Source organism: Esox lucius, chromosome 14 (assembly GCF_011004845.1).
Source record: "Esox lucius isolate fEsoLuc1 chromosome 14, fEsoLuc1.pri, whole genome shotgun sequence".
Classification (NCBI taxonomy): Eukaryota; Metazoa; Chordata; class Actinopteri; order Esociformes; family Esocidae; genus Esox; species Esox lucius.
This window is the reverse complement of record NC_047582.1, coordinates 1890215-1916045: the sequence shown is the minus strand read 5'-3', so window position 1 is coordinate 1916045 and position 25831 is coordinate 1890215. Positions and strand designations below refer to the sequence as shown.

Genomic DNA, 25831 nt, shown 5'->3' with positions numbered 1-25831 from the left:
AATATTTCTTTCTACAAAATAATTCGAAGTGCCTTAGATATTCCCAATTTGAGCTTTCTTGCCGGTCTCTCTGTCAGTTTGCATGACTTGCAGTCTCCTCATCCTGTCTTTAGACACTTTCAGTAGTATCCCCTGATACTAAAGCCCCCTGAGATTCCGTCTCTCACAGTTGAAGTGTACCTCTGATAAAAATTAAAGTAGGAAAACCTGAAAAATCTGCAGTGTATCAAATACTTCTCCCCACTGTATTCTATCAATATACCAAATGGCAGCCTATTCCCTGTTCAGTGCACTACTTCAGTACAATGGCCCTAATAGTGCACTGTCTTGCTGTGGTCAGATATTAAATTAGATGATTTAGATTAGATTCAACTTTGTTGTCATTGAACAGTACGAGTACAGTACATGAAATGCAGTTAGCATCTAACCAGAAATGCAAATAGAAGAGGGCAGGAAATTGAATAGGATTGGGAAAGATCTTCATATTAGTCATTCTCCAGTCTCTGTATCAAAGCTGCCTTCCTAAATTTTAGTAATTATGCCAGACCAGTTATACCTAGCTTTAGTATTAAATATGTGTTAAATACCTAAAAGCGTTTTTCTTGAAGCTCCCTAAAATGTCAATGTCAATCTGAATAAGCCTTTTATATTTGCATTTCTGCAGTGACGTGTTGCATTTTCCAATTGAATGCACTTGACATTTGACTTATTAGCCTGTGTTCACCTCCATGTGCAGCAGGAGTACAGGCTATTCACTGAGACCAGCTAAATAGCAGTGTGCAACCACCGAACAGCAGTATGGTCAGTTGTCTCATTGAGTGAGGATAAAGTGTATTTTTCCACAATGCGTTTTCTAACATTTTCAGTTTGGCCTACAGGATGGGGGTGGGGTGACATCATTGGCTGTGCCCTGTTCCTTTGGTGACCTCCCTGTCAGCATTTCCTGATCTCTCCAATTAGATTGTCCCCTCACTTACTCACCCACTATCAGCCATCCATCTGTCCCTTTCACTGGCACAATCTATAGTGAAGCTGTCAACCAGCCCTTTGGACAGCAGCTTTATCAGAGAGAGCAACAAAGACAAGGGCCGGCAAGGCGAGTACAGAGAGTACAAGGGAGAAACTAAAATAGAGGTCAAGAGAGGGAAGGGGAGAAAGACACAAGGGAAGGGAGAGAAAGAGAGCGAGGCAGAGAGACTGGAGTGACCTGTTGTTGTCCGGGTTTTGATCAAAATATTTTTTTATGAATTTCTCAGAACCAAGTTTTCTTAAAGCACTCATCTGCTAAGCCCCAGCTGCGTTTGAGTTATATCGTGTTTTTGAGTTCCACTTTTCAGATTTACAGTCAAAAGCAAAGTGCACTTGCAGAAGGCTTGTCATGGGAAATGTCAAATGTCTTCAGACGGTAAAAGCAAAGACAGGGACCTGGAATTGATCATTTGGATTTACAGAATGTACTTAATTACCTGTTTGGGATGGGACTGGTTGCCATAGAGATTTACATTGATGATCGGCACATTAAATATAACTTTTTGTGGATTCACTGTGTGATGGTCATCCATCATCACAGACCCCCTCGGCTTGAGTCCATGCACTCTCAGAGTGGTAAGGTGGCCTGTACTATAGACATCATTTGTCGTAAAAGACATTCAAATAAACTATGTGAAAAAGATTTCTGTGGCATTTCTGAGAGGAGTTTGTGTAAATTAAATTTCATCGACACAGTAAGTGTCCTATATACACTCACCTAAAGGATTATTAGGAACACCATACTAATATGTGTTTGACCCCTTTCGCCTTCAGAACTGCCTTAATTCTACATGGCATTGATTCCACAAGGTGCTGAAAGTATTCTTTAGAAATCTTGGCCCATATTGATAGGATACAATCTTGCAGTTGATGGAGAATTGTGGGATGCACATCCAGAGCTCGAAACTCCCGTTCCACCACATCCCAAAGATGCTCTATTGGGTTGAGATCTGGTGACTGTGGAGGCCATTTCAGTACAGTGAACTCATTGTCATGGTCAAGAAACCAATTTGAAATGATTCGAGCTTTGTGACATGGTGCATTATCCTGCTGGAAGTAGCCATCAGAGGATGGGTACATGGTGGTCATAAAGGGATGGACATGGTCAGAAACAATGCTCAGGTTGGCCGTGGAATTTAAACAATACCCAATTGGCACTAAGGGGACTAAAGTGTGCCAAGAAAACATCCCCCACACCATTACACCACCACCACCAGCCTGCACAGTGGTAACAAGGCATGATGGATCCATGTTCTCATTCTGTTTACGCCACATTCTGACTCTACCATCTGAATGTCTCAACAGAAATTGAGACTCATCAGACCAGGCAACATTCTTCCAGTCTTCAACTGTCCAATTTTGGTGAGCTCGTGCAAATTGTAGCCTCTTTTTCCTATTTGTAGTGGGGATGAGTGGTACCCTGTCAAAGTTACTCAGACCGGCCCGTCTGGCACCAGCAACCATGCCATGCTCAAAATTGCTTAAATCACCTTTCTTTCCCATTCTGACATTCAGTTTGGAGTTCAGGAGATTGTCTTGACCAGAACCACACCCCTAAATGCTTTGAAGCAACTGCCATGTGATTGGTTGATTAGCGTATTGCATTAATGAGAAATTGAACAGGTGTTCCTAATAATCCTTTAGGTGAGTGTATAAGTGTGTTTTCAGTGTTCCTTTCAGTGTACTACACTTTGATCTGTGAGAGAACCTACTACCTTTTTTTGAATTGGCATACTGGACCGAGTGTCCTTTTCCCTCAGTTTCTGCTGATACAAAAAGTCCCTGGGCTATCAACCTAATGAACCTACATTCACATCCAAGTCAGAGCTTAGCTAAGGCATGCATGAGTAGTCTGTTGAACAGTGGTATTATCTATAAGTCTAGTGTATTATATTATGTTATATCCATGCCAGGACAAATGTAGTAGTCTCTACTCCAGTAAAGATTGCACTCTCAAGAGTTCAAAAATAACTTTGGATCCAGGCAGAACCATTTTGGATCCTGATAGATCTCTTTTGGTTGTGCAGAATAATTATGGTGTTTATTTTCTATATTGCTATATTACACAGTTGTACAGTCAAATTAGATTTTTGTCATTTAAACCCTCTTCAAAACAAGCAGCAAGCCTAGTTCAGCTGACTTTCAACTGAGTGTGTTGCCATCTAGAGGTTTGAACCCAGGTCACCCACATGAAAGGCTGTGTTGTTTACCACTACACCACAGATCTCTACATTTGCTGTCTGTAAGTATAGCCTCTTGTCTATACTGACACCCGGCATGTGTATATCCTGAATAAATCCTCTTTTGCCACTGGCCGTTTTAATAGTTAATTGGCCATTCGTGAATTACATTGATACAGTTAAACTGACTAACGTTTCTATGCACTAGCGTCTAGCGTCTATGTATGGCGTTTGCCACTGGCTGTTTTAACAGCGTATAAGCTTTTACCGGTATCTACTAACTTACTGGAAAAGTCATAAGAATTGAGCAATTGCTAGCGAGTCTGACAAAGCTATTTCATTTCATGGCATAAGAACTTATTTTGTTCTTTCATGGGAAAAAAACATCCTTATTTTCTTTCATTTGTGCATGACATTTATACAGTAACTATCAATAAAGACAACAATAACTTTTTAATCAAGTGAATAGACAAGAGAATTGTGGAATCTAAATGAGCTACTTTGGAAGCATGCATTTCAGATATTAGGATGTGGATGTCAGAGAATTTCTTGCTCTTAAACTCAAGGAAAACAGAAATGCTTGTTTTAGGACCCAAGAAACAAAGAGCGTTGTGAGCAGATCTCACTGTGAACCTCGACGGCTGCATGGTCGTATCCCAAAAACCTATAAAACACCTTGGCGTTACCCTTGACCCTGACCTCTCCTTTGTAGAACATATAAAATATGTCTCAAGAGTTGCTTATTTTCATCTTCGAAAAATCGAAACATTCTATCAAAAACTGTTGTATGTATCCATGTTTTCGTTACTTCTAGACTAGATTACTGCAATGCTCTTCTCTCTGGTTATCCAGACAAATTAATAAATAAACTTAAATTAGTGCTGCACACGGCTGCTAGAATCCTAACTAGAACAAAACATTTTGAACACATTACTCCTGTCCTGGCTGCCTGTTAGGGTTAGGGCTGATTTTAAGGTTTTACTCTTAACCTATAAATCAATACATGGACTTGCTCCTACTTACCTTGCTGAAATTATCCAGCCATACATACACGTAACCTACGATCGCAAGATGCAGGCCTTTTAATTGTACCTAGAATTTCTAAACAAACAGCTGGCGGCAGGGCCTTTTCTCATAGAGCTCCACTACTGTGGAATGATCTGCCAATTAAGGTTAGAAATGCAAACTCAGTGCAAACTTTCAAGTGTCTACTAAAAACTCATCTCTACAGCACGGTTTATAATTAGGTGTAGCCTGGCCCGGGGGCGTGAAGGTGACCAGTAGGCTTGATACTGTCCACACTTGCTGTCTTGCCAGGTGGGCTCTCGTCGCCACTGGGATGCCCTCCCTCCAATGCCTTTCGGAGGAAGAGTCACTGGCTTGTTGTTGACTCTCTGTTGCGCACTTGTGCAATTGGGCGCTCCGGGGCCTCCCCCGGGTAGGGCCACAGTGTCGCCGGACCCCCCGTCTCAGTTTCAAGGTGTTACGCTGCTATATTATTGTGCTGGGGGATATGAGGAATGCACTTTCTAACTTTTCTCAGTCTCCTCCAGTTTTAAATTTTAGGAGGACATGAGGTCCTGGTCCACACCTGCGGAGTACCTGGTTTGGGGCGCCCATTGCTGTCCCTGTCCTTGTCCACCTGGTCATACTTTTGACCTAGTCTGCAATCAAATGGATTTCTCTGGATTTCTCTGGATTTAGCCTAGAGAAATGTATTTATTATTCTAATTGGACTCTTAATATCTCACCCGGCACAGACAGAAGAGGACTGGTCACCCCTCTGAGTCTGGGTCCTCTCTAGGTTTTTTCCTAAAATTCGGCCTTCTCAGGGAGTTTTTCCTAGCCACTGAAATCCAACACTACTGTTGTTTGCTCCTTGGGGTTTAAGGCCGGGTGTCTCTGTAAAGCACTTTGTGACAACTGCTGTTGTAAAAAGGGCTTTATAAATACATTTGATTGATTGACTAACGTTTCTTATTAAGTTTACCTCCACCACAAATCTCAGTAAACTGATTTCAGATTTCAGATTTACTATAATGGTAGATAATAATAACGGTTTTAGCCAGCAAAGTTTTTGTCTATACAGAATAATTCATAATGCGTACATCGCTTCGCCAGCTAGGAAATACGAACGTGGGACGTATATTTCACAGGTCCGCTTCTCTAACCACTACGCTATTTAGCAAGGGTCGGTCAGTCGTTCACATTCACTCTTCTTAACTGGCTCCGCTTACACTGTCCGACAAAAAGGAATGACAGTTCAGTGTCACAAGTTCAGTGTCAGTGGCACTATAGTAATATAAACAATAATAAAGTCATCTTAGGCAGCATAATTTACGTTGTGATTCCATATCCGAAAACATGTAATTGATCCCTTAACCTAATGAAGTATTTACAGCACACAGACCTGGCAGAACATGCAGGTCTTATTTAAGGCACAGTGTAAAAAAAAAAAAAAAAAGGAAAATTTGTGACCAGGAATGAAATTGAGATAGCTCACTAGCCTGTGGGTAATACCTGGCTAGTATGACTATCTGATTAAATTTTTTTGCCAGACCGCGTAACGGAGCCCGCTAAGAAGAGTGAATATCTCTTACTGACTGACTGACTACCCCTTGTTAAATAGCATAGTGGTTAGGGAAGTGGCCTTACCAACTATAGGTCCCGAGGTTGTATCTCCTCGCAGGCAAAGCGAAGAACGCATTGTGAATTATTCCATATAAACGAAAACTTCGCTGGCTAAAACCTCCAGTGACTGCATTATAGTAAACCTGAAATAAAACAGTTTACTTTTATAGTGGATTTTTGAAGTACACATCCGTGCATGTGTTTTGGGTCAGGATAGACAAACACATTTGCTGGCTACAACATACAGTAGTTACGTTACAGTGAGCCTTAACTAAAACTGTATACGGTAATATTGCGAATGTTTCTGGCATGGAAAATGTCATCTTCAGTCTCACTAGCAATTGCTCAATTCTTTTGATTATTCCTACAAAGTTAGTAGGTAACAGTAAGCCTTATACTGGCTAATAAGCTGTTCTAATGGTCAGTGGCAAAAGCTAACTGGTAAACTTAATAAGAAATGTTAGTCAGTGAACACAATGCTCAATACTGTTAATCGACTGGTGAAATGCGTAACGTCATGGCGTTATGGTTAAAGACAGTGCCTCTCACGTGGAAGACTCAATTTCAAATCTGTTGTGAACAACAAAAAATATATATTTCCATGATTCTCTCATTATTTCACTTGATGAAAAAGTTAGTTATCATCACCTTTCTTGATAGTTATTGTATCAGTGTCATTCACTAATGAAAGAAGAAAAGTATGTTGTTGTGCCATGATAAAAAAAAATAAGTTCTTATGCCATGAAATGAAATAGCTTTGGCAGACCCTCTAGCAATTACTCATTTCCTATGACTATTCCAGTAAGTTAGTAATTACCAGTAAAGCGTATTAATGGCTAATAAGTTGTTCAAACGGCCAGTGGCCAAAGCTAACAGTTCATAAACACTATTTGTGGTGGAGGTAAACATTAGTCAGTTTAACTATATCAATACCATTCATGAATGGCCAATTAGTTGTTAAAACGGCCCGTGGCAAAAGAGGATTTGTTCATAGACACAAGGAGCTATACTGACATTTGACGAATTGTAGAGCTCTGTGGTGTAGTGGTTAGCAACACAGCCTTTCACATGGTTGATCTGTGTTTGAATCTCAATCTGGGATATCTTGATATTGGACATAATATTGGACATAATAGTGCTGCTGATATGTTCATACTGAACATAACCGCAGTTTACAAGTTGGTTACATCCTGGTTTGATTCCTGTATTTCTGGTGTAGGCACAGTTATAGCTGCCACATTCTAACCAGTTGAATTATTGTATTAAGACTACATTTGCCTGAAGTCTGTTTAGACAAAGACAGACATGCTTCAGTGAATTAAACAGCATGCTGTGCCAAGCTGTTTCTTTCTTCTTTAAAGTAGCATTGAGAGGAAATTAAATTAGGATTGTATGAATCGTAGTGAATGCACGTAATGAGTTAGTCTACCTGGCTGAGCCAAAGGGTGAATCACATATGCCACAGTACACATTGATGGTTCACTGTTGCTTTGTCACAATCCTGAGCTGAACCCATTTACCATGTAACCATACACCACACAGACTCCAGGCATTACTCTCCTTGTCGCAGAGACACATTGGTTAAAAGCCTAAGTGGTCTCATGTTTTTCTGTCAGTGCCTAAGAATGTTTTTGTGGATCCACAGTTCTGTGGTTGAACATAGTTATTTCTCCTCCCTACGGAGCCCCGGAAGCGACAGTAGAGCCAAACAACCCATGCCCTCCCTGACCTGACCTTAGCTTCCTTGGGTATTCCGATGAGTAGTGAGAAAACAAGCACACATACATACTCATGCACACCTGTACTTGTGATACAATGGCTACAGAGGACCCAGGTGGAGACAGACCAAAAGCAGACAGCAATGATCATAGTGTCTCCAGACACACACACAGTAAACTGATAGTGTGTGTCAACATGGACCTCAAGAATGGTCGACAGATATAACCTGAGCTGTCTCTAACAAACGAAGGGGTCGTGTGGGAAAATGAACACCTTCCAAACAAGTTTATTCTTTTTACTCCAGTCCTGGGTTGACTGAAACACTTCTGGTTTTCATTCTGCTTCAGACCTGGGAGTGATTAAAACCTGAGAGTCAGACCAAAGCAAAAGTGTAATTAACAAAACAGAAATGTTTTTTTGCCCTCAAGTTAGGGTGACCGCATTTTCAAAGCCCCAAACTGGGACCCTTAAGTGTACCGCATGTTAATGCACTTATGCACCCACCATAGATAGGCGATTTCATCATCATTGTGCTTGTTTGTGATTGGTGGAGTGGGGGTGGACTTGGGCCCGTTTGTGACTGTATCCACAGTCCTGTGTGTTTTTCTGCTTCCTTGAGTATTGATGTGAATTGTTGCTTTGCCAAGCAGTTCTATGCAGTAGTTTGGCTCCAACTTGTATGTGGAGACATTGCAATATTATTATTTATTTTTTTATTGTGGTGAAAACCGTGAAAATGTTGTAGTAAATGTCAAAAACCGGGACATTTTAGTGTTTTACCGATATTTGTTGGGACCTGGGACAGCAAGCTTGAAACCAGGACAATCTTGGGCAAAACGGAATGTCTGGTCACCTTACCTCAAGAACCACTTGATAAAATTGGGGAAAACCAGAAGACATTCAGCATCTGATATCAGGCACAAGCGCCACATAATATAATCAATTTAAAAGCCAATTCCTATTTATGTTGCCCCCTTTCTGGAGACTGTGTTCGACCCCTTAAAGCAACCCTGTTATTGGAGTGTGGCAGACAAGGTTGGAGGTTTCCAGACGAGGTTCCACACCAAACCAACTGGGCTGATTTCATAGATTCAGTGAATGATTAAGATTTGTTGGTGCCGTTGGTGCAACAATTTATACAAAAGGAATAACGGAAATTAAAACAAATAAGAACAGTGGACTAAGCATAAACATAGTAGACTGTGCATTAATAAATTGCTAAAAGATTACTAAAAAGTTTAGTATATGTGAGGTGCAAGATTTTGTCCAGTTGAGGGTTGTGTGTATATGGGAAAGGGTTATAGATTTGTCCTATTGAGGCCTGTGTGTGTTTGTGGACAGTGGGCTATAGACAATTTGGCTATGATGGTGCCCAGAAAGCGAAAGGACTCCACAGAGTTGACTGGGGATCCACCCGGGGGGCGGGAGGGCAGATGGGCTTCGCCTGAAGTCTACTATCATCTCCACTGTCTTTAAGGCGTTGAGCTCCAAGTTGTCCTGACTGCATCAGGACACCAGATGGTCAATCTCCCACCTGTAGGCGGAGTTGTCTCCATCGGAAATAAGTGAGGAGACAACCTTGTCTGAGATAAATGAGAAACTAACTTCTATTTCACTGGATTAAAGGTAGTGGCAAAACTCCTCCGGATCTGAAATTAACATTGTGTTCATAAGGTTAGTCCGCTCACCCAACTTACCCCAAAGACAATTTAGCCAAAGATCGCCTAACACTGTTTTCCTTGTCAAGCTGCAGAACCTCCTTTTCATGATATTCACAAATATACTGTTCTTTAGCATCATCGTCAACCACTGATGGTGAAAGTGGCTAGCTTCCTACTTGTGCTTCAGGAATGTTCTCACGTAATCTGCAAAAAAGATTATCTGATGTCCTGGTGAAATACCAGACGTTCAATATTTACACAATGTGATAACCTTTCTCAACAGCCTTAACCAACTCAGTAGTAACCCAGGTACCAGTTAAAGCTCTTTCTGTATCAGTCTGTGAACAATCAGTTACCTGGTTTTCAGACTCTGCACAAATCTACACAAAGGAAAGAACAGTTTATCACTGACCCAGTGTGGTAAAACGGGATGATAAAGGCCTTTTGGCGGACACATGGTAGCCCTACCAATACCAAAGTGGTGATTTGAAATCTCGAAAGATTGTTTGGATGCCCAATCGGATAAGTCTTTGTCTTGTTGCCGAATGGGTAAAGACTACAGGCATCGTTATACTGTATAGTCTCCCCTTCTTGAGCCATAAACTTCAACTGAATTGCAATGATACGACCACAGAAAAGAGCATGAGGGTCAAAGCGCTCTGGAGCATCAAAGGTTTTCAAGAAAGCTTGGACATCTGCAGATGTGTTTGTAAGCTGATTCCACTCACATTCACATATGTACTGAACATGCACGTTGTGTTGATCTTTTGGCTGGTAAAGCTTCAAGCTTTACCAGCCATTGCTGGTGCATCAACCCATACTGAATCTTTGTCACCAGGTTGGTGCTTTTTGAACAATGTCACTTTGGGTGACTGTGCCAGAAACAGCTTAGAAATGCATAGGCTGTCCACACACCATCACGTTCAGTATATCCATCAACACAGTATGCCCGATTTTCATTTCACCTCGGTTCAGGGCATGCTGTATCAATATATTCTAGGCCAGATATTCAAGCCATTGGATTGAGCTGTTTGCAAATGTCTTCTGACGGACCAATGCGATTGTATCCTTGGTGAGGAATCTGTGGCAAAATACTGTGATGCAAACTGAAGCAATCGTAATTGATCGAAATGGGTCAACACCACCACATTCCAGGAACTCAAGTCTGTAATGCATACAACCCTCTGTCATGATGACCACATCATTTACGCAGTAAGCCTTTATCCTGGAGATAATGTCAGAACCCTGGAGCCCTATTGTTAAACATTAAAGCCACCATGAATTACAAACCACACACCCTCCATACCATATTTCATCCCCCGGACACGCATATGTCATACAGGAAATTACAACCCTTAACATACGTCACACAGGAAGTTCCACCTACCTGTCAATCAATCATCCAAAGTGACAGAATATGCCCTATATTACCTATGTTTCTGTTGGTTGGTGAAGTGACTGCATCAATGACTCCCCGTAGGGAGGAGAAATAACTATGTTCAACCACAGAACTGTGGATCCACAAAAACAAAACATTCTTAGGCACTGACAGAAAAACATGAGACCACTTAGGCTTTTAACCAATGTGTCTCTGCGACAAGGAGAGTAATGCCTGGAGTCTGTGTGGTGTATGGTTACATGGTAAATGGGTTCAGCTCAGGATTGTGACAAAGCAACAGTGAACCATCAATGTGTACTGTGGCATATGTGATTCACCCTTGGCTCAGCCAGGTAGACTAACTCATTACGTGCATTCACTACGATTCATACAATCCTAATTTAATTTCCTCTCAGTGCTACTTTAAAGAAGAAAGAAACAGCTTGGCACAGCATGCTGTTTAATTCACTGAAGCATGTCTGTCTTTGTCTAAACAGACTCATTGATTATGATCATAATATCCTCATGTATAAGCCGATAACTTTTTAAAAGCTCTGTGTTTCTAAAGAGGCGTATTGCCGGCAGCAGCCTTTAGGATTGTTTGTGATTTGGTAGGTCAAGTAGGTCAAGTGGATTGCTGGAAGCAAGCAACATATTAGTGATGGAAAGATCTTGTTGAGTCGTTCAGTAAAAAGTTTGAATCATTAAAGTTATTTTGTTCATTTGAGTCAGTAATGCCTACAGCCCCACCCCCCCCACCCCGGGGGCCCCACGAATGCTCATCATCATAATGTTGTTTAAGTGTCTTTTCTGACGACCGTTGTCCTCAACCAGCTCAATCACACTCCCTGCCTGCAGTTCCTCATCATACTAACACACAACCTGCCTCCCTTGAACGGAACTCACATCTCAGATCACAATCACCTGAGTACTGAGACATGTTCCCGATTAACACTCCCTATTTATTTTACCCAGCTTCCCTAGTTCTTTGTGAGGTATTGCTTTTGTGTAGCGGATGCATACTGAGCCTTGTTCTCTCGTCTTTTGGATAGAGTGGATTTATTACCTTGACTGTGTTTCAACCAACCCTCTTTGTCTAATCCTTGTCTGTGTTTTTGCCTTTGCCAGCTCTTTTGACCTGCTAGTCCCGTTTTCGGCCCTGGACTATCCCTCCTCCATCTGCCGTTGTGTACTTCTGCCCTGCCGTCCAACCTTTCCGTGTACCGACCTGAGCCTGCCTCTGTGTTTTTTGCCTGTTGCCTGCTCCCTGAGTTACTACATTAAAGTGCGCGTTCCGCATTTGTTCCATCTACTCCTGCCTCCCTGGTGTATTTGTTACACCAGCGGTCAGGGTAGAACTCTGTTTCCAGTCGTTCAAGTGAATGAAACAACCGTTCAGTTGAACGATAAAACTGACTGAATTAGTCGTTCACAACTCTTTTTACTTAGGCAAAGGCTCAGTGTACGATTTAATACGTGTTCATCATTACAATCAAAAATCAACTACTACATTAATTATTTTAGACCTGTGTCCAATAATCTGTTACAAACATGTCTTTAAAATTCTACTGTCTTAATCTATTTTTCTTTGAGAAAGTAAAACTAACAGTTATTCGGTGGTTGGTTAGAACTCCACTGACAGTCGTTCAAATGAACAAAACTATCGTTCATTTTAACGATAAGACTGGACAGGTCAGTTGTTAACAAGTGTTTTTAACTTAGGCAAAGGCAGCGGCTCTGTGTAGTTGTCGTTTTTAATTTTTTTCATGACATCAGTAATCAACTAACTATATTAATTATTATAGACTGTGTGATTCAATTATCAGTTATAAACATGTCTTTATGATGTTCCTGCAATGATCTATTTTTCTCTGCAATGTTACATAGACGTTGATCAGAGAACTGAGCTAGAAGTGATCATGTTGTAGAAATCCGCTGTCAAACATTCTGCGAACGATACTATTGATCAAGTCACTAGAAAATAGGACTTGTGATTCCTGAATTACTAAAAAGATTCATTCAAAACAAACGAATTGTTAGCGAACTGCACATCGCAACTATATAAATATAAAATCAAGTTCAGTTTCATCATCAGCGCTGCGGCAGGTGCACCTGCTCCACGCAAAAGAAAGTTAAAACAGAGATGTACAATTTCCATCTGGAATGGGAGTTTGTGTTCATGGTTGTCAAAAGAAAATGTGAGCATGGTAAAATTGCGGTGGGAAAAAGAGACAATGTGGAGTGGCACTTCACCACAAAGTATAAATTACTTTTCCATCTGGTAGCAGAATAGAGTTGGAGAAGGTGAATCAACTAACTTTCATAGCAAATTGCAAATCAGATCCTGAATTTCCTTGTTTTTTTTTAACTACCACCACATCATCCATCAGCAGGCAATCCGTGCCAAAGTAAACCGATTTTAGCATATCATGACGCCTGTCATTAAGATCATAAATACTATTACAGCAAAGGCTAAACAACACAGAACCTTCAAACTTTTTCTAGCAGAACTGGCATCCGAGTATGGTGATATTTTGCTTCACACAGAAACTAGGTGGATCAGTAAAAGATCTACATTGTTTTCTTTCACTTCTGACAGAAATCTAGGTTTTTTGGAGTCATGAAATGAAGACAGCACTCGAAGCCAAACAACTGTGATAATAAATGACTTCATATGATCAGTATCCTTAAATAAAATGATCTATAATATTTTCAAAATCAATGCCAAAATGTCAAAAAGGTATGCCAACTTATGAGCACAACTGCATGGCAGCTGGATCTTGCATTCCTGACAGACATCACACAAAAACACATTAAATGCTGAATTACAAGGAAAAGGCAAATAAATTGTTGAAATTATAAGTTCTGTGAAAGCTTTTATTGCAAAGCTGAGTCTCTTGCAGCAAATCCAGAAAAGCAAAATGCAGCACTTCCCCTCTCTGCAGAAAATGCTGAAGGAAAATAAAGTGTCACCTGCTGTCCTCAACAGATGGAAGTACATGGATCTACTGAAAAGGCTGGGTCAGGAATTTGAGGAGAGGTTCAGTGACTTCAGGAGACTGGAGCCTTGTGTGGCTTTCATCACCAACCCCTTCAAAGAGATGGACATATCTGACATGTCTGAAGAGATTAGTGAGGTGCTTAGCCTGAATGCTGATGCTTTGGAAAGCAGTACATGTTGGCCTTCATGGTTCCCTCAATGAACTGTAGCTCCCCAGTGCCGGCAACACTCATGCAGCCCCAGACCATGACACTCCCACCACCATGCTTGACTGTAGGCAAGACACACTTGTCTTTGTACTCCTCACCTGGTTGCCGCCAAACATGCTTGACACCATCTGAACCAAATAAGTTTATCTTGGTCTCATCAGACCACAGGACATGGTTCCAGTAATCCATGTCCTTAGTCTGCTTGTCTTCAGCAAACTGTTTGTGGGCTTTCTTGTGCATTATCTTTTGAAGAGGCTTCCTTCTGGGATGACAGCATGTGCACTCAACTTTTTTGATCGACCATGGCAAGGTCTGTTCTGAGTGGAACCTGTCCTGTTAAACAGCTGTATGGTCTTGGCCACTGTGCTGCAGCTCAGTTTCAGGGTTTTGGCAATCTTCTTATAGCCTAGGCAATATTTATGTAGAGCAACAATTCTTTTTTTCAGATCCTCAGAATTTTTTGCCATGAGGGGCCATGTTGAACTTCAAGTGACCAGTATGAGGGAGTGTGAGAGCAATAACACCAAATTGAACACACCTGCTCCCCATTCACACCTGAGAAACACTAACGAGTCACATGACACCGGGGAGGTGAAAATTGCAAATTGGGCCCAATTTTGACATTTTCACTTAGGGGTGTACTCTCTTTTGTTGCCAGCAGTTTAGACATTAATGGCTGTGGGTTGAGTTATTTTGAGGGGACAGCCAATTTTCACTGTTATACAAGCTGTACACTCACTACTTTACATTGTAGCAAAGTGTCATTTCCCCATTGTTGTCACATGAAAAGATATAATCAAATATTAGCAAAAATGTGAGGGGTGGACTCACTTTTGTGAAATACTGTACATTTTGTCATGCATGCTATACAGCAGCATGGTGCAATTTGAAAATAGGAAAATTGGCGTGTAAAGGCAGTCTGACCACACCATGCTCATGATTCCCACAGGTTAACTCTAGATACAATGTCCAAGTATGATCAAAGTTAACAGGATAGTTTGACCTAGATTCATATTTGGGTGAAATTTCTATCACCCTAAGTTGTTCTTGAAGGCCCATCGAGTAATCTTTCACAACAAGCCATTATTCACCTCTGTCCCAGCCTGGAATTAGCATTATTAGCGCTGTCCAAATCCATTATTTCAAACTGTGTGCCCTGAGCAACAAAATCTTGCAAAATATCTTTAGTTTTGGCACTAGTGCATTTAAAACTTTGTGCACCCTCCCCTTGACAAGATAATAGCACTGAGTTGAATCTCATCAGAAACTTCAGAGTCCTCTGTCCTCATTGGTCTCTCCTCTAACACTCACTTCTCAGGTTTCAGTCAGGTTTAGGTTAAGGGCCATTGTAAAAGTTTGATTCTATGGTCTGTGAGACATTTTTGCGAGGATCTGAAAGAATGCTGTAGATCATTGTCCTGCTGAAAGATCCAAAGTATCCAACAAGAACACAATTTTATCCTTCTGGCAGGGGAAGACATAATATGCTAAAAAATATTGTGGTACTTGACAGTCCACAATTCAGTGTATACTAAATCCCCAGGCCTTTGGAAGCGAAACAGACCTGAAACATCATGCACATCTATACATTCCACTTCTAATATACACATACTGTTTCTGGTGGATTTTCGAAGTAGGCATCCGTGCATGCGCTTTGGGTCAGGATAGACAAACACATTTGCTGGCTACCACATACAGTAGTTACGTTATAGTAAGCCTTAACTGAAACTATATATGGTTATATTGCGACAGTTTCTGCCATGGAAAAGTTAATCTTCAGTCTTGCTTGCAATTGCTCAATTATTATGATTATTCTTAGGAAGTTAATAGATACTAGTAAGCCTATTACTGGCTAATAAGCTGTTAAAACGGCCAGGTAGCAAAAGCAATATAGTTCATAGACGCTATAGTGGAGGTAAACTTAATAAGAAACGTTAGTCAGTTTAACACAATCCTAAAAGGAGTCTAACAACTGCTGAAACATGAAATACCGTGGTGTAGTGGTTAAAGACAGTGCCTCTCATATGGAAGATCTAAGTTTGAATCTATTGAGAGCGATGACATTTATTATATATTTTTTGTAGATTCCATAATTCTCTCGTCTTTTTACTTGATGAAAAAGTTCGTTATCGTCGCCTTTATTGATAGTTATTGTGTAAATGTAATTCACGAATGAAAGAAAAAAGTATGTTGTTTTGCCATGAAAGAAAAAAATATGTTCTTATGCCATGAAATGAAATAGCTTTGTCAGACTCGCTAGCAATTGCTCAATTCTTATGACTATTCCAGGAAGTTAGTAGATACTGATAAAGCTTATTACTGGCTAATATGCTGTTAAAACGGCCAGTGGCAAACGGCATACATAGACGCTATTTGTGGTGGAGGTAAACTTAGTAAGAAACGTTAGTCAATTTAACTGTATCAGTGTCATTCACGAATGGCCAATTAACTGTTAAAACGGCCAGTGGCAAAAGAGGATTTCTTCAGGATAAACACAAGACGCTATACTGACACATGGCAAATGCACAGCTCTGTGGTGTAGTGGTTAACGATACAGCCTTTCACACGGGCGACCCGGTTTCGAGTCAGCAATTTCTATTGCGGGCCGGCTGAACTAGGTTTGCCTGGTTTCTTGTTTTCTGCATGACCATACCTCTTCTTAAACAAAATCCACCTTTGGTCTTAAAATTCTACTTTTGTCATTTATGAGAGTAGAGTATATGTCCTGGCAATATGACCAAATAGCTGGTTGGCACGGAGATGCCGTCTCATCGTAGTTATGGAGACTTGGTGACCCCAAGATTCAAGATATTCTTCAATCTCTGTGATGCTTGGAGAATGTTTCACCTATTAAATCATCCTTTACACTGTTGAATCTTGTGACATTGGGACAAAATACACTTTGTACCTCTTCCAGGCGCGTTCATCACAACTTGAGTTACATTTAAAATTATTTCCCCATTAGTGGATATGGTTAAATCTCATTACTTGCTGAGGGAAGAATCTGGCTTCCCATATGTAACATTATAACATGTTTACATTTAAGCATGGTGTGTAAACTACACTGATTAAGAGAGAACTATAGTAGAAACACAGCAGAGTTAGTGCACACACTTTCACCTACTGCATCTCTCCTCTTCCTCTGTTTTTTTCTTTCTCTCTTTTCCTCTATCATTTTGATAGAGCCAGGGGTGTCCAAACAGTTACACGGAGAGCCAAGTGTCTGCAGATTTACACTCTCACCTTGTACTTGATTGATAAATTTGGTTATTAATTGGTTAGTTTCTACCCTCACCTGGTTGTTTAGGTGTGAACTGGGAACCAATTTATTGGAAAAACGAAAAACCTGCAGACACTTGGCCCTCTGTAGAACTATTTGGACACCCCTGGTGTAAGCGGAGCTGGCCAAGAAGAGTGAATATCTCTTACTGAGTGCCTGACTGACTACCAGTGTTCGATACTCACCTCCAACAGAACAAAGAATGCATTTGGATTTTCTCTGGATAGACAAAAACATCACTGGCTACAAGCTTCAGTAGCTACTTCAGTAGCAAATAAAACTGTTCACGATTATATTATGCTTAGTGGCATAGTGGCAAAAGACACAGGATATCACATAGGAGACCCCAGATTTGAATCCAGCAAGGGCAACAACATTCATTCATTCTAATTGTGACCTGGCCGAACTAGGTTTGCCTAGTTCCTTTTTTGATAATTAGTCCAGTGGTTCATTCAATGCTTCACTTCATTCTCACAATGCCTAGTTTCTTCCATCCTGCGAATATATTTGGACCAAACCTTGTGTCGGACACTTATAACAACACTCAATTTGAAGACATATCATTTGCAACTTTTATTAATTATTGTTATTATAAATGTTGCCTTGGTTTTACCTCAGCATTGGCATAGTGGTTTGAAATGTCAATGAGGTATCATTACTCTAAATAGGATTTCCTGTTTTGTTTATTGGACCTTGCTTCACAGCCCGAGGCGAGGTGAAACCAAGCCCCTTTATAGAGTGGCTTGTACAGCTCTGAGATCTACTAACCTATTGTTTTCTTAGAGTGGGAGAAGTGGGTGTAGCCTCTACCTTCTACCCAGTCACCCCTCCCCTCTCTCAGCTGGGCTTATTGACCGTTTAGTGTAAGGGCCAAAACTAGCAAGAGCTCCAGAGCAAGAGGGCCACAGTCTCCAAGAACACGCAGTCGAGCAAGACATTTTCCCAGCTCAAGAGTCCTATTCTCTGGGATAAGTGAATGACACGTGGAGGTATGGAAGTGATGCAGCCAGCAGCTCATAATTTGTTAGAGTTTGGACTATCAGATTTAAAATCTTCTCACTCAGGTAACAATGGCAATTATGTGTGCGTTTTGCTAGTTCAGGCTCGTCATTGGCTAAACCTTTTTCCCTTTGGAAATGTGCTGCTTGACACATAGACAAACATTGGCATGAGTTTCTCTTTTGTTTCCAAAGGTAACTGTTAGTCTTCACAAATTATATCATCTGAATTGGTAGATATATATGGAAATAAGTGATGTAGGCCAATGCTAGTTCTAGAATAATATGTTGTATATCATCAATCATCAATGAACTTTGACCAAATGACCTAAAAAGCATTTACATTTTAATAATTTATCCAAAATAATGAAAGCAATTAGAGTCAAGTGTCTTGTTTAAGGGCACATTGTCCGATTTTTCAATTGGCTCATGGAATTCAAACCAGCTACTATTCAATTACTAACCCAACCCTCTAACTCCAAGGCTGTCTGCCCCCCCATGAGAAATATATCCATCCACATGGATCTATCCATACAGAGAGATAGGAGGCAAGTATTGTTGATTGGTGTACAATGCCTTCTGATTCAGTGACAGATTAAAATACTACACTATACAACTATAGCTTTTCTGTAAATCAGGACAATCCTGTAAACTGAGTGTGACTTCCTGTGCTGAGCTCTGTGGAAATGACAGGTATTTATGAGTGGCTGAACTTCTGAGACGCTCCCAGACTATCATTATACACTGTATTGAATCTAAACATGTCCCTGCATGTAATACATTTCTGTACTACCAACGAGATGGCTACATAGACACGTTTTTGAGCACAGATTCCATCATTCAAGATATATATACATGATATATACATGGGCATCAAGTTTGTTTTTTGTTTTCAAGCTTTTTCTAGCAAATAATCACAAAGATCTTGAAAGATGCATCTGTTGTTGTGGAGTGACTGGTTTATATGATTTTACATCTGCAAGTCCCCAGGACCTAACAGGCGGATGTATGACATCTGTTTTAGTCATTCTGACCAAACAATGCTGCGTTGCTTTGTGTAAATTGTATGCTTCCTTCCACCGACTGCTGTTCCCTCAGTTTACTTGAATCAGAAAAAATATGGTATGGTAAATATGGAAAAATAGCTTTCTTTGCACAACATCCTTCTCTTTTTGAAATCTCTGCAGTTTCACAATGCTTTGTAGGGCACCAAAACATGTCAAATGTTTCCACAGAAAAAGAAAATACTGAAGTTTAAAGTGAACAAACTAGGAGACCAGGTATCTTTAGTTAACGCAGCGCCAATTATTGTACAGAGCAGATCTATGTCGTTGACCACCTGTTAGCAGTCAGTCTAAGAGACTGGGTCACTCATTAGCTGCACTGTCTGGAGCCCATAACTAATGGAACTGCTCTAAGGCTGTGTGTTTTATTGACGGACAGCCAATCTGACTAACTCAACATCTAAGAGCCAAGCATTAAAGAGCAGTACTTCTCATCTACCTTGCACTCTAAAAAAGAGTCCAGGTATGGCTGTTTTTGGTTCCAGCTGAAATGTGTTTTACTTGGAACTCAAAATGGTTCTACCTGGAACCCCCCAAAAACATTCTACCTGCAACCTCATATGGCTTCCACTACAGAAACCGCTGAAACCACTTTTTCAAATTACACCAGTTACGTTTTCACCTCATTCATTTACAGATGCTCATATCCAGAACAACATAGTGATTCTCCTCCCCAAATATGCTCCCTTGTTGTCATGCATATGACAATATTTCTGTTGTCTTATGTAGAAATATAATTGTTAGAATTAAATATATTTCTATAACTCTCCTTTCACATGTCCCTGTAATATCCCTGAAACCTCACTATGGCGAGATGGTTCAGGGCTTCTTATACAGTAACCAATTTAAATGATGAACCATGCAACTCTGGGCATGCTTCTTAAGCCTTATTTATGCTTATGCGGGTCTGCGTTAATGTCATCTGCAGATGTTGGCAGATGTGCATAGGCATTTATAGTTGTGCATCCTTGTTGTGTAGATATCATTACATTTCTTTGCACTAGGTGGCAAGATCGCACAAATGGTTGGTTTGTTCGCTTGGAGAGCAGGAAGGCGTCACAGAATAAGTTACTGTATAGTTGGTAAACAATGTAACAACAGCTAGCTCCCTTGCTATATCGAGGGTTACAATACCTGGAATGGCGCTTTTGAGAGAATTAGTCAAATTAAATGAAGAGGAGGAGGAGATGGACAATGAGTTGGAAGAACTGATTTGAAACAGACGGAAGGCGTAAAAAGAGGTGGTCAACAAGGCCTTTGAGTATGTCTCGAGCAGATGAGGGTGAATACAGTGTGCTTGTTCAGCAGATGCGTAACATGGATGAAGAAATGCATTTCAGATATTTTAGGATGTCAGCTAATCGTTTCAGTGATATTCTGCATTGCTTTATAACCCATCAAGCCACCCACTCCACACCTATAACCTCTTCTGAGAGGTTTTCGGTCATCCTGAGAATTCTTGCTACGGGTGCATCACAACCGACGGTAGCTTCGAGCTACAAGATGGCTTCTACAACTGTGTCCAATATCCTTTCCAAGGTCACAAAGGCAATCTGGTTGGCACTAAAGAGTGAATTTGTTTGCTTCCCATCCTGGCTAGTAAGCTTAAGATTTTTGGAGACTGTGGAACTTTCCTAACTGTCTTGGAAGCATTGATGGAAAGCATGTGCAAATAAAAGCACCCCTACATCAAGGCAGGGACTTTTTTAACTACACAGTTAAAAATTGTTCTCATGGCTTTGTATGATGCACAGTATCGATTTAACATGGTGGATGTGGGATCTTACGGCTGAGAGAGCGATGGGGGAATTTTTCAAGAAAGCAAGTTTGGCGAAAAACTGCTTCAGGGGACAATTGCTATCCCTCCACCTAAAACCTTACTGGGACATGAGTCACCATCCCTCATGTCATTGTTGCAGATGACAGTAAAAAGAGCAGCCATCTTAGAACTTGAAATTGCACATTTAAACAAGATCCAATTTTCTCTGCATTTTCAAACAAAAAACAATTGAACAAAACTTCAATGTGCAATATCTGCTTTTTAAAGAAAACTAAACATATGAACAAAATACACTTTCAGATTTTTTTGCTGGTGCACGTAGCCTGTGTTGCCTGGCTGTGTGGGCCTGTGCAGCTCTCTGCGCTGTCTGGGATCCTACGCAGACACGTTTGACATTGTAGCATAAATCAGCCTTTAGTCTGCATTGTGAATCACTGCCTATTCACTATGTAGTGCAATACTTTTGACCAGAATGTGGTGCCATGTGGAGTGCAACTGTACTCAGATTTTCACTACACGGTTATCATGGCCAAAATAATTCACGGTAACGATATTATCGTGGTGTCAATAGAAGATTTACATGAAAAAAATGCTGTCAGTCAAAATAATCTTAAACTTTCTTTTATGTACTTTTCACTCTTTTTTGGCAAATTAATTACACTCAAAATAAGAATGTATGGCGGTGGAGAGTCTGTAACCGTAACTGTACAAATAAAAAAATACAATACAAAAAGAACAATTACACTTAATGGATGGTGAAAAGGCCACTGATCCACAAGGCCTAACACACAGAGGAGTTTTTGGAAAAATACAAAACATTTTCACCTATTGAATAAGCTACGAAAAGGTTACGTAAAGGCCGGTGTATAGGTCCAAACTCGTAGTTTAAGCAAATGCATCATTTGGCCATGAATAAGCCATGGAAAAAATTTTTGGGGGAAGATTACAAGTTGATTTCAACACCAGTGTATAGGTCCCGTCTCCTTCTTTAAGTACATTCACCGTTTGTCTATAGATGACAAAAATAAGGTAGTTTTTGGAAAAATACATGTGAATTGGCTAAAATAGAACTTCAGTTTCATCTGGTGAAGCCTTCTTAGGGAGTTTTTCCTAGCCACTGAAATCCAACACTACTGTTGTTTGCTCCTTGGGGTTTAAGGCCGGGTGTCTCTGTAAAGCACTTTGAACTGCTGTTGTAAAAAGGGCTTTATAAATAAATTTGATTGATTGATTGGTGAAAACGATATTATCATGTGTATTATTAACATGATATCAATATAAAAAAAATTTAATATCACGGTTACCGTCAAAACCGGTATATCGCGAAACCCCTAGTATGTGCATATACACTTACCTCAAGGATTATTAGGAACACCTGTTCAATTTCTCTTTAATGCAATTATCAAATCAACCAATCACATGGCAGTTGCTTTAATGCAATTAGGGGTGTGGTCCTGGTCAAGACAATCTCCTGAACTCCAAACTGAATGTCAGAATGGGAAAGAAAGGTGATTTAAGCAATTTTGAGTGTGGCATGGTTGTTGGTGCCAGACGGGCCAGTCTGAGTATTTCACAATCTGCTCAGTTACTGGGATTTTCACGCACAACCATTTCTAGGGTTTACAAAGAATGGTGTGAAAAGGGAAAAACATCCAGTATGCGGCAGTCCTGTGGGCGAAAATGCCTTGTTGATGCTAGAGGTCAGAGGAGAATGGGCCGACTGATTCAAGCTGATAGAAGAGCAACTTTGACTGAAACAACCACTTGTTACAACCGAGGTATGCAGCAAAGCATTTGTGAAGTCACAACACGCACAACCTTGAGGCAGATGGGCTACAACAGCAGAAGACCCCACCGGGTACCACTCATCTCCACTACAAACAGGAAAAAGAGGCTACAATTTGCACGAGCTCACCACAATTGGACAGTTGAAGACTGGAAGAATGTTGCCTGGTCTGATGAGTCTCGATTTCTGTTGAGACATTCAGATGGTAGAGTCAGAATTTGGCGTAAACAGAATGAAAACATGGATCCATTATGCCTTGTTACCACTGTGCAGGCTGGTGGTGTAATGGTGTTGGGGATGTTTTCTTGGCACACTTTAGGCCCCTTAGTGCCAATTGGGCATAGTTTAAATGCCACGGCCTACCTGAGCATTGTTTCTGACCATGTCCATCCTTTTAAGACCACCATGTACCCATCCTCTGATGGCTACTTCCAGCAGGATAATGCACCATGTCACAAAGCTCGAATCATTTCAAATTGGTTTCTTGAACATGACAATGAGTTCACTGTACTGAAATGGCCCCCACAGTCACCATATCTCAACCCAATAGAGCATCTTTGGGATGTGGTGGAACGGGAGCTTCGTGCCCTGGATGTGCATCCCACAAATCTCCATCAACTGCAAGATGCTATTCTATCAATATGGGTCAACATTTCTAAAGAATGCTTTCAGCACCGTGTTGAATCAATGCCACGTAGAATTAAGGCAGTTCTGAAGGCGAAAGGGGGTCAAACACAGTATTAGTATGGTGTTCCTAATAATCCTTTAGGTGAGTGTATACACAGTGGGGAGAACAAGTATTTGATACACTGCCGATTTTGCAGGTTTTCCTACTTACAAAGAATGGTCTTACATTTGTATCATAGGTACACTTCAACTGTGAGAGACGGAATGTAAAACAAAAATCCAGAAAATTACATGGTGTGATTTTTAAATAATTAATTTGCATTTATTTGCATGACATAAGTATTTGATCACCTACCAACCAGTAAGAATTCTGGCTCTCACAGACCTGTTCGTTTTTCTTTAAGAAGCCCTCCTGTTTTCCACTCATTACCTGTATCAACTGCACCTGTTTGAACTCGTTACCAGTATAAAAGACACCTGTCCACACACTCAATCAAACAGACTCCAACCTCTCCACAATGGCCAAGACCAGAGAGCTGTGTAAGGACATCAGGGATAAAATTGTAGACCTGCACAAGGCTGGGATGGGCTACAGGACAACAGGCAAGCAGCTTGGTGAGAAGGCAACAACTGCTGGCGCAATTATTAGAAAAATGGAAGAAGTTCAAGATGATGGTCAATCTCCCTTGGTCTGGGGCTCCATGCAAGATCTCACCTCGTGGGGCATCAATGATCATGAGGAAGGTGAGGGATCAGCCCAGAACTACACGGCAGGACCTGGTCAATGACCTGAGGAGAGCTCAAAGGGACCACAGTCTCAAAGAATTAGTAACACACTACGCCGTCATGGATTAAAATCCTGCAGCGCATGCAAGTTCCCCCTGCTCAAGCCAGCGCATGTACAGACCTGTCTGAAGTTTGCCAATGACCATCTAGATGATCCAGAGGAGGAATGGGAGAAGGTCATGTGGTCCGATGAGACAAAAATAGAGCTTTTTGGTCTAAACTCCAATCGCCGTGTTTGGAGGAAGAAGAAGGATGAGTGCAACCCCCCAAGAACACCATCTCAGCCGTGAAGCATGGAGGTGAAAACATCATTCTTTGGGGATGCTTTTCTGCAAAGGGGACAGGACGACTGCACCGTATTGAGGGGAGGATGGTTGGGCCATATATCGCGAGATCTTGGCCAACAACCTCTTTCCCTCAATAAGAGCATTGAAGATGGGTCGTGGCTGGGTCTTCCAGCATGACAATGACCCGAAACACACAGCCAGGGCAACTAAGGATTGGCTCTGTAAAAAGCATCTCAAGGTCCTGGAGTGGCCTAGCCAGTTTCCAGACCTGAACACAATAGAAAATCAGTGGAGGGAGCTGAAAGTCCGTATTGCCCAGCGACAGCCCTGTAACCTGAAGGATCTGGAGAAGGTCTGTATGGAGGAGTGGGCAAGAACTACAGGAAACGTATGATCTCTGTAATTGCAAAGAAAGGTTTCTGTACCAAATATTAAGTTGTGCTTTTCTGATGTATCAAATACTTATGTCATTTAATAAAATGCAAATTAATTATAAAAAAATCATACAATGTGATTTTCTGGATTTTTGTTTTAGATTCCTTCACTCACAGTTGAAGAGTACCTATGATAAAAATGATAGACTTCTACATACTATGTAAGTGGGAAAACCTGCAAAATCGGCAGTGTATCAAATACTTGTTCTCCCCACTGTATATGTATATATGTATATGTGTATATATATGTATATATGTATATGTCATATGACCAGAGGTGGATCTTAAGGATTTTTGACACAAGCAAGCCAGGCTAGTACAGTATACCAACATTTCCACTAGCATGGCTAAAATGTTACTAGTCCTGTAACTGTATATACAGAGTAAGGAACGGGGCTAATAGTTTATTAACAATACATATTTTCAACATACATTTTTCCAGTAATTCATGTTAAGTTAGTCACAATATTATATATCCACTAGAATGAGAACTTTTTTTGTAAACTGAAAGCAACCCAATATAACCTAATGTAAGTGTAAAAAGCCAATGTCTTGATGCAAAAAAAGTATTTTTAACATATTTTTAGAGATAGGGTGAGGTTTACGGTTAGGGTTGGTGATGCCAGATAGTTAATTGAATGAGTTGTAAAGAATCTATAGATTTTCTATCCAAATTAAGTGTTCCTGAATATTGCTATCTGTCTGCAAGTCATTTCATGCTGGTAAGGATATCCAGCAGCTGGAACTTATTTTCACTTGCATACTTTAAGGCTGCCAGGGTTAGGAATGGTGTTGTCAGATGAACAGTGTCAATTTCACTAACTGGTGCTTAAAATGACTAAAATATTGAATCAGTACATGCAAACAATAGTTATTAAATACAAATTTAAACATATGTAAAATCACTTTTTGTTAAAAATTGCCTTGTTTTTCCAATCCTCAGCAGCCATTTGATTACCTGGTTTCGGCGTTCATTGATTT

The 25831-nt window shown here is 40.6% G+C and overlaps 1 protein-coding gene across 4 annotated transcripts in view; it reads left to right on the top strand.

Annotated features, from left to right (window-relative positions):
• Positions 1-25831, top strand: part of arhgap24 (Rho GTPase activating protein 24) — a 233485-nt gene that overhangs the window by 165952 nt on the left and 41702 nt on the right. Inside the window, exon 1 of one of the 4 annotated variants that reach the window (XM_034296916.1) lies at positions 18050-18077. The exons of the other annotated variants lie outside the window; for them this stretch is intronic. Within the exon in view, the coding sequence (XP_034152807.1) occupies positions 18065-18077 (13 nt within the window). The 5' untranslated portion in view covers positions 18050-18064. Of the gene's footprint in view, positions 1-18049; positions 18078-25831 lie in introns of those variants that run through there. 4 annotated transcript variants of the gene reach the window in all.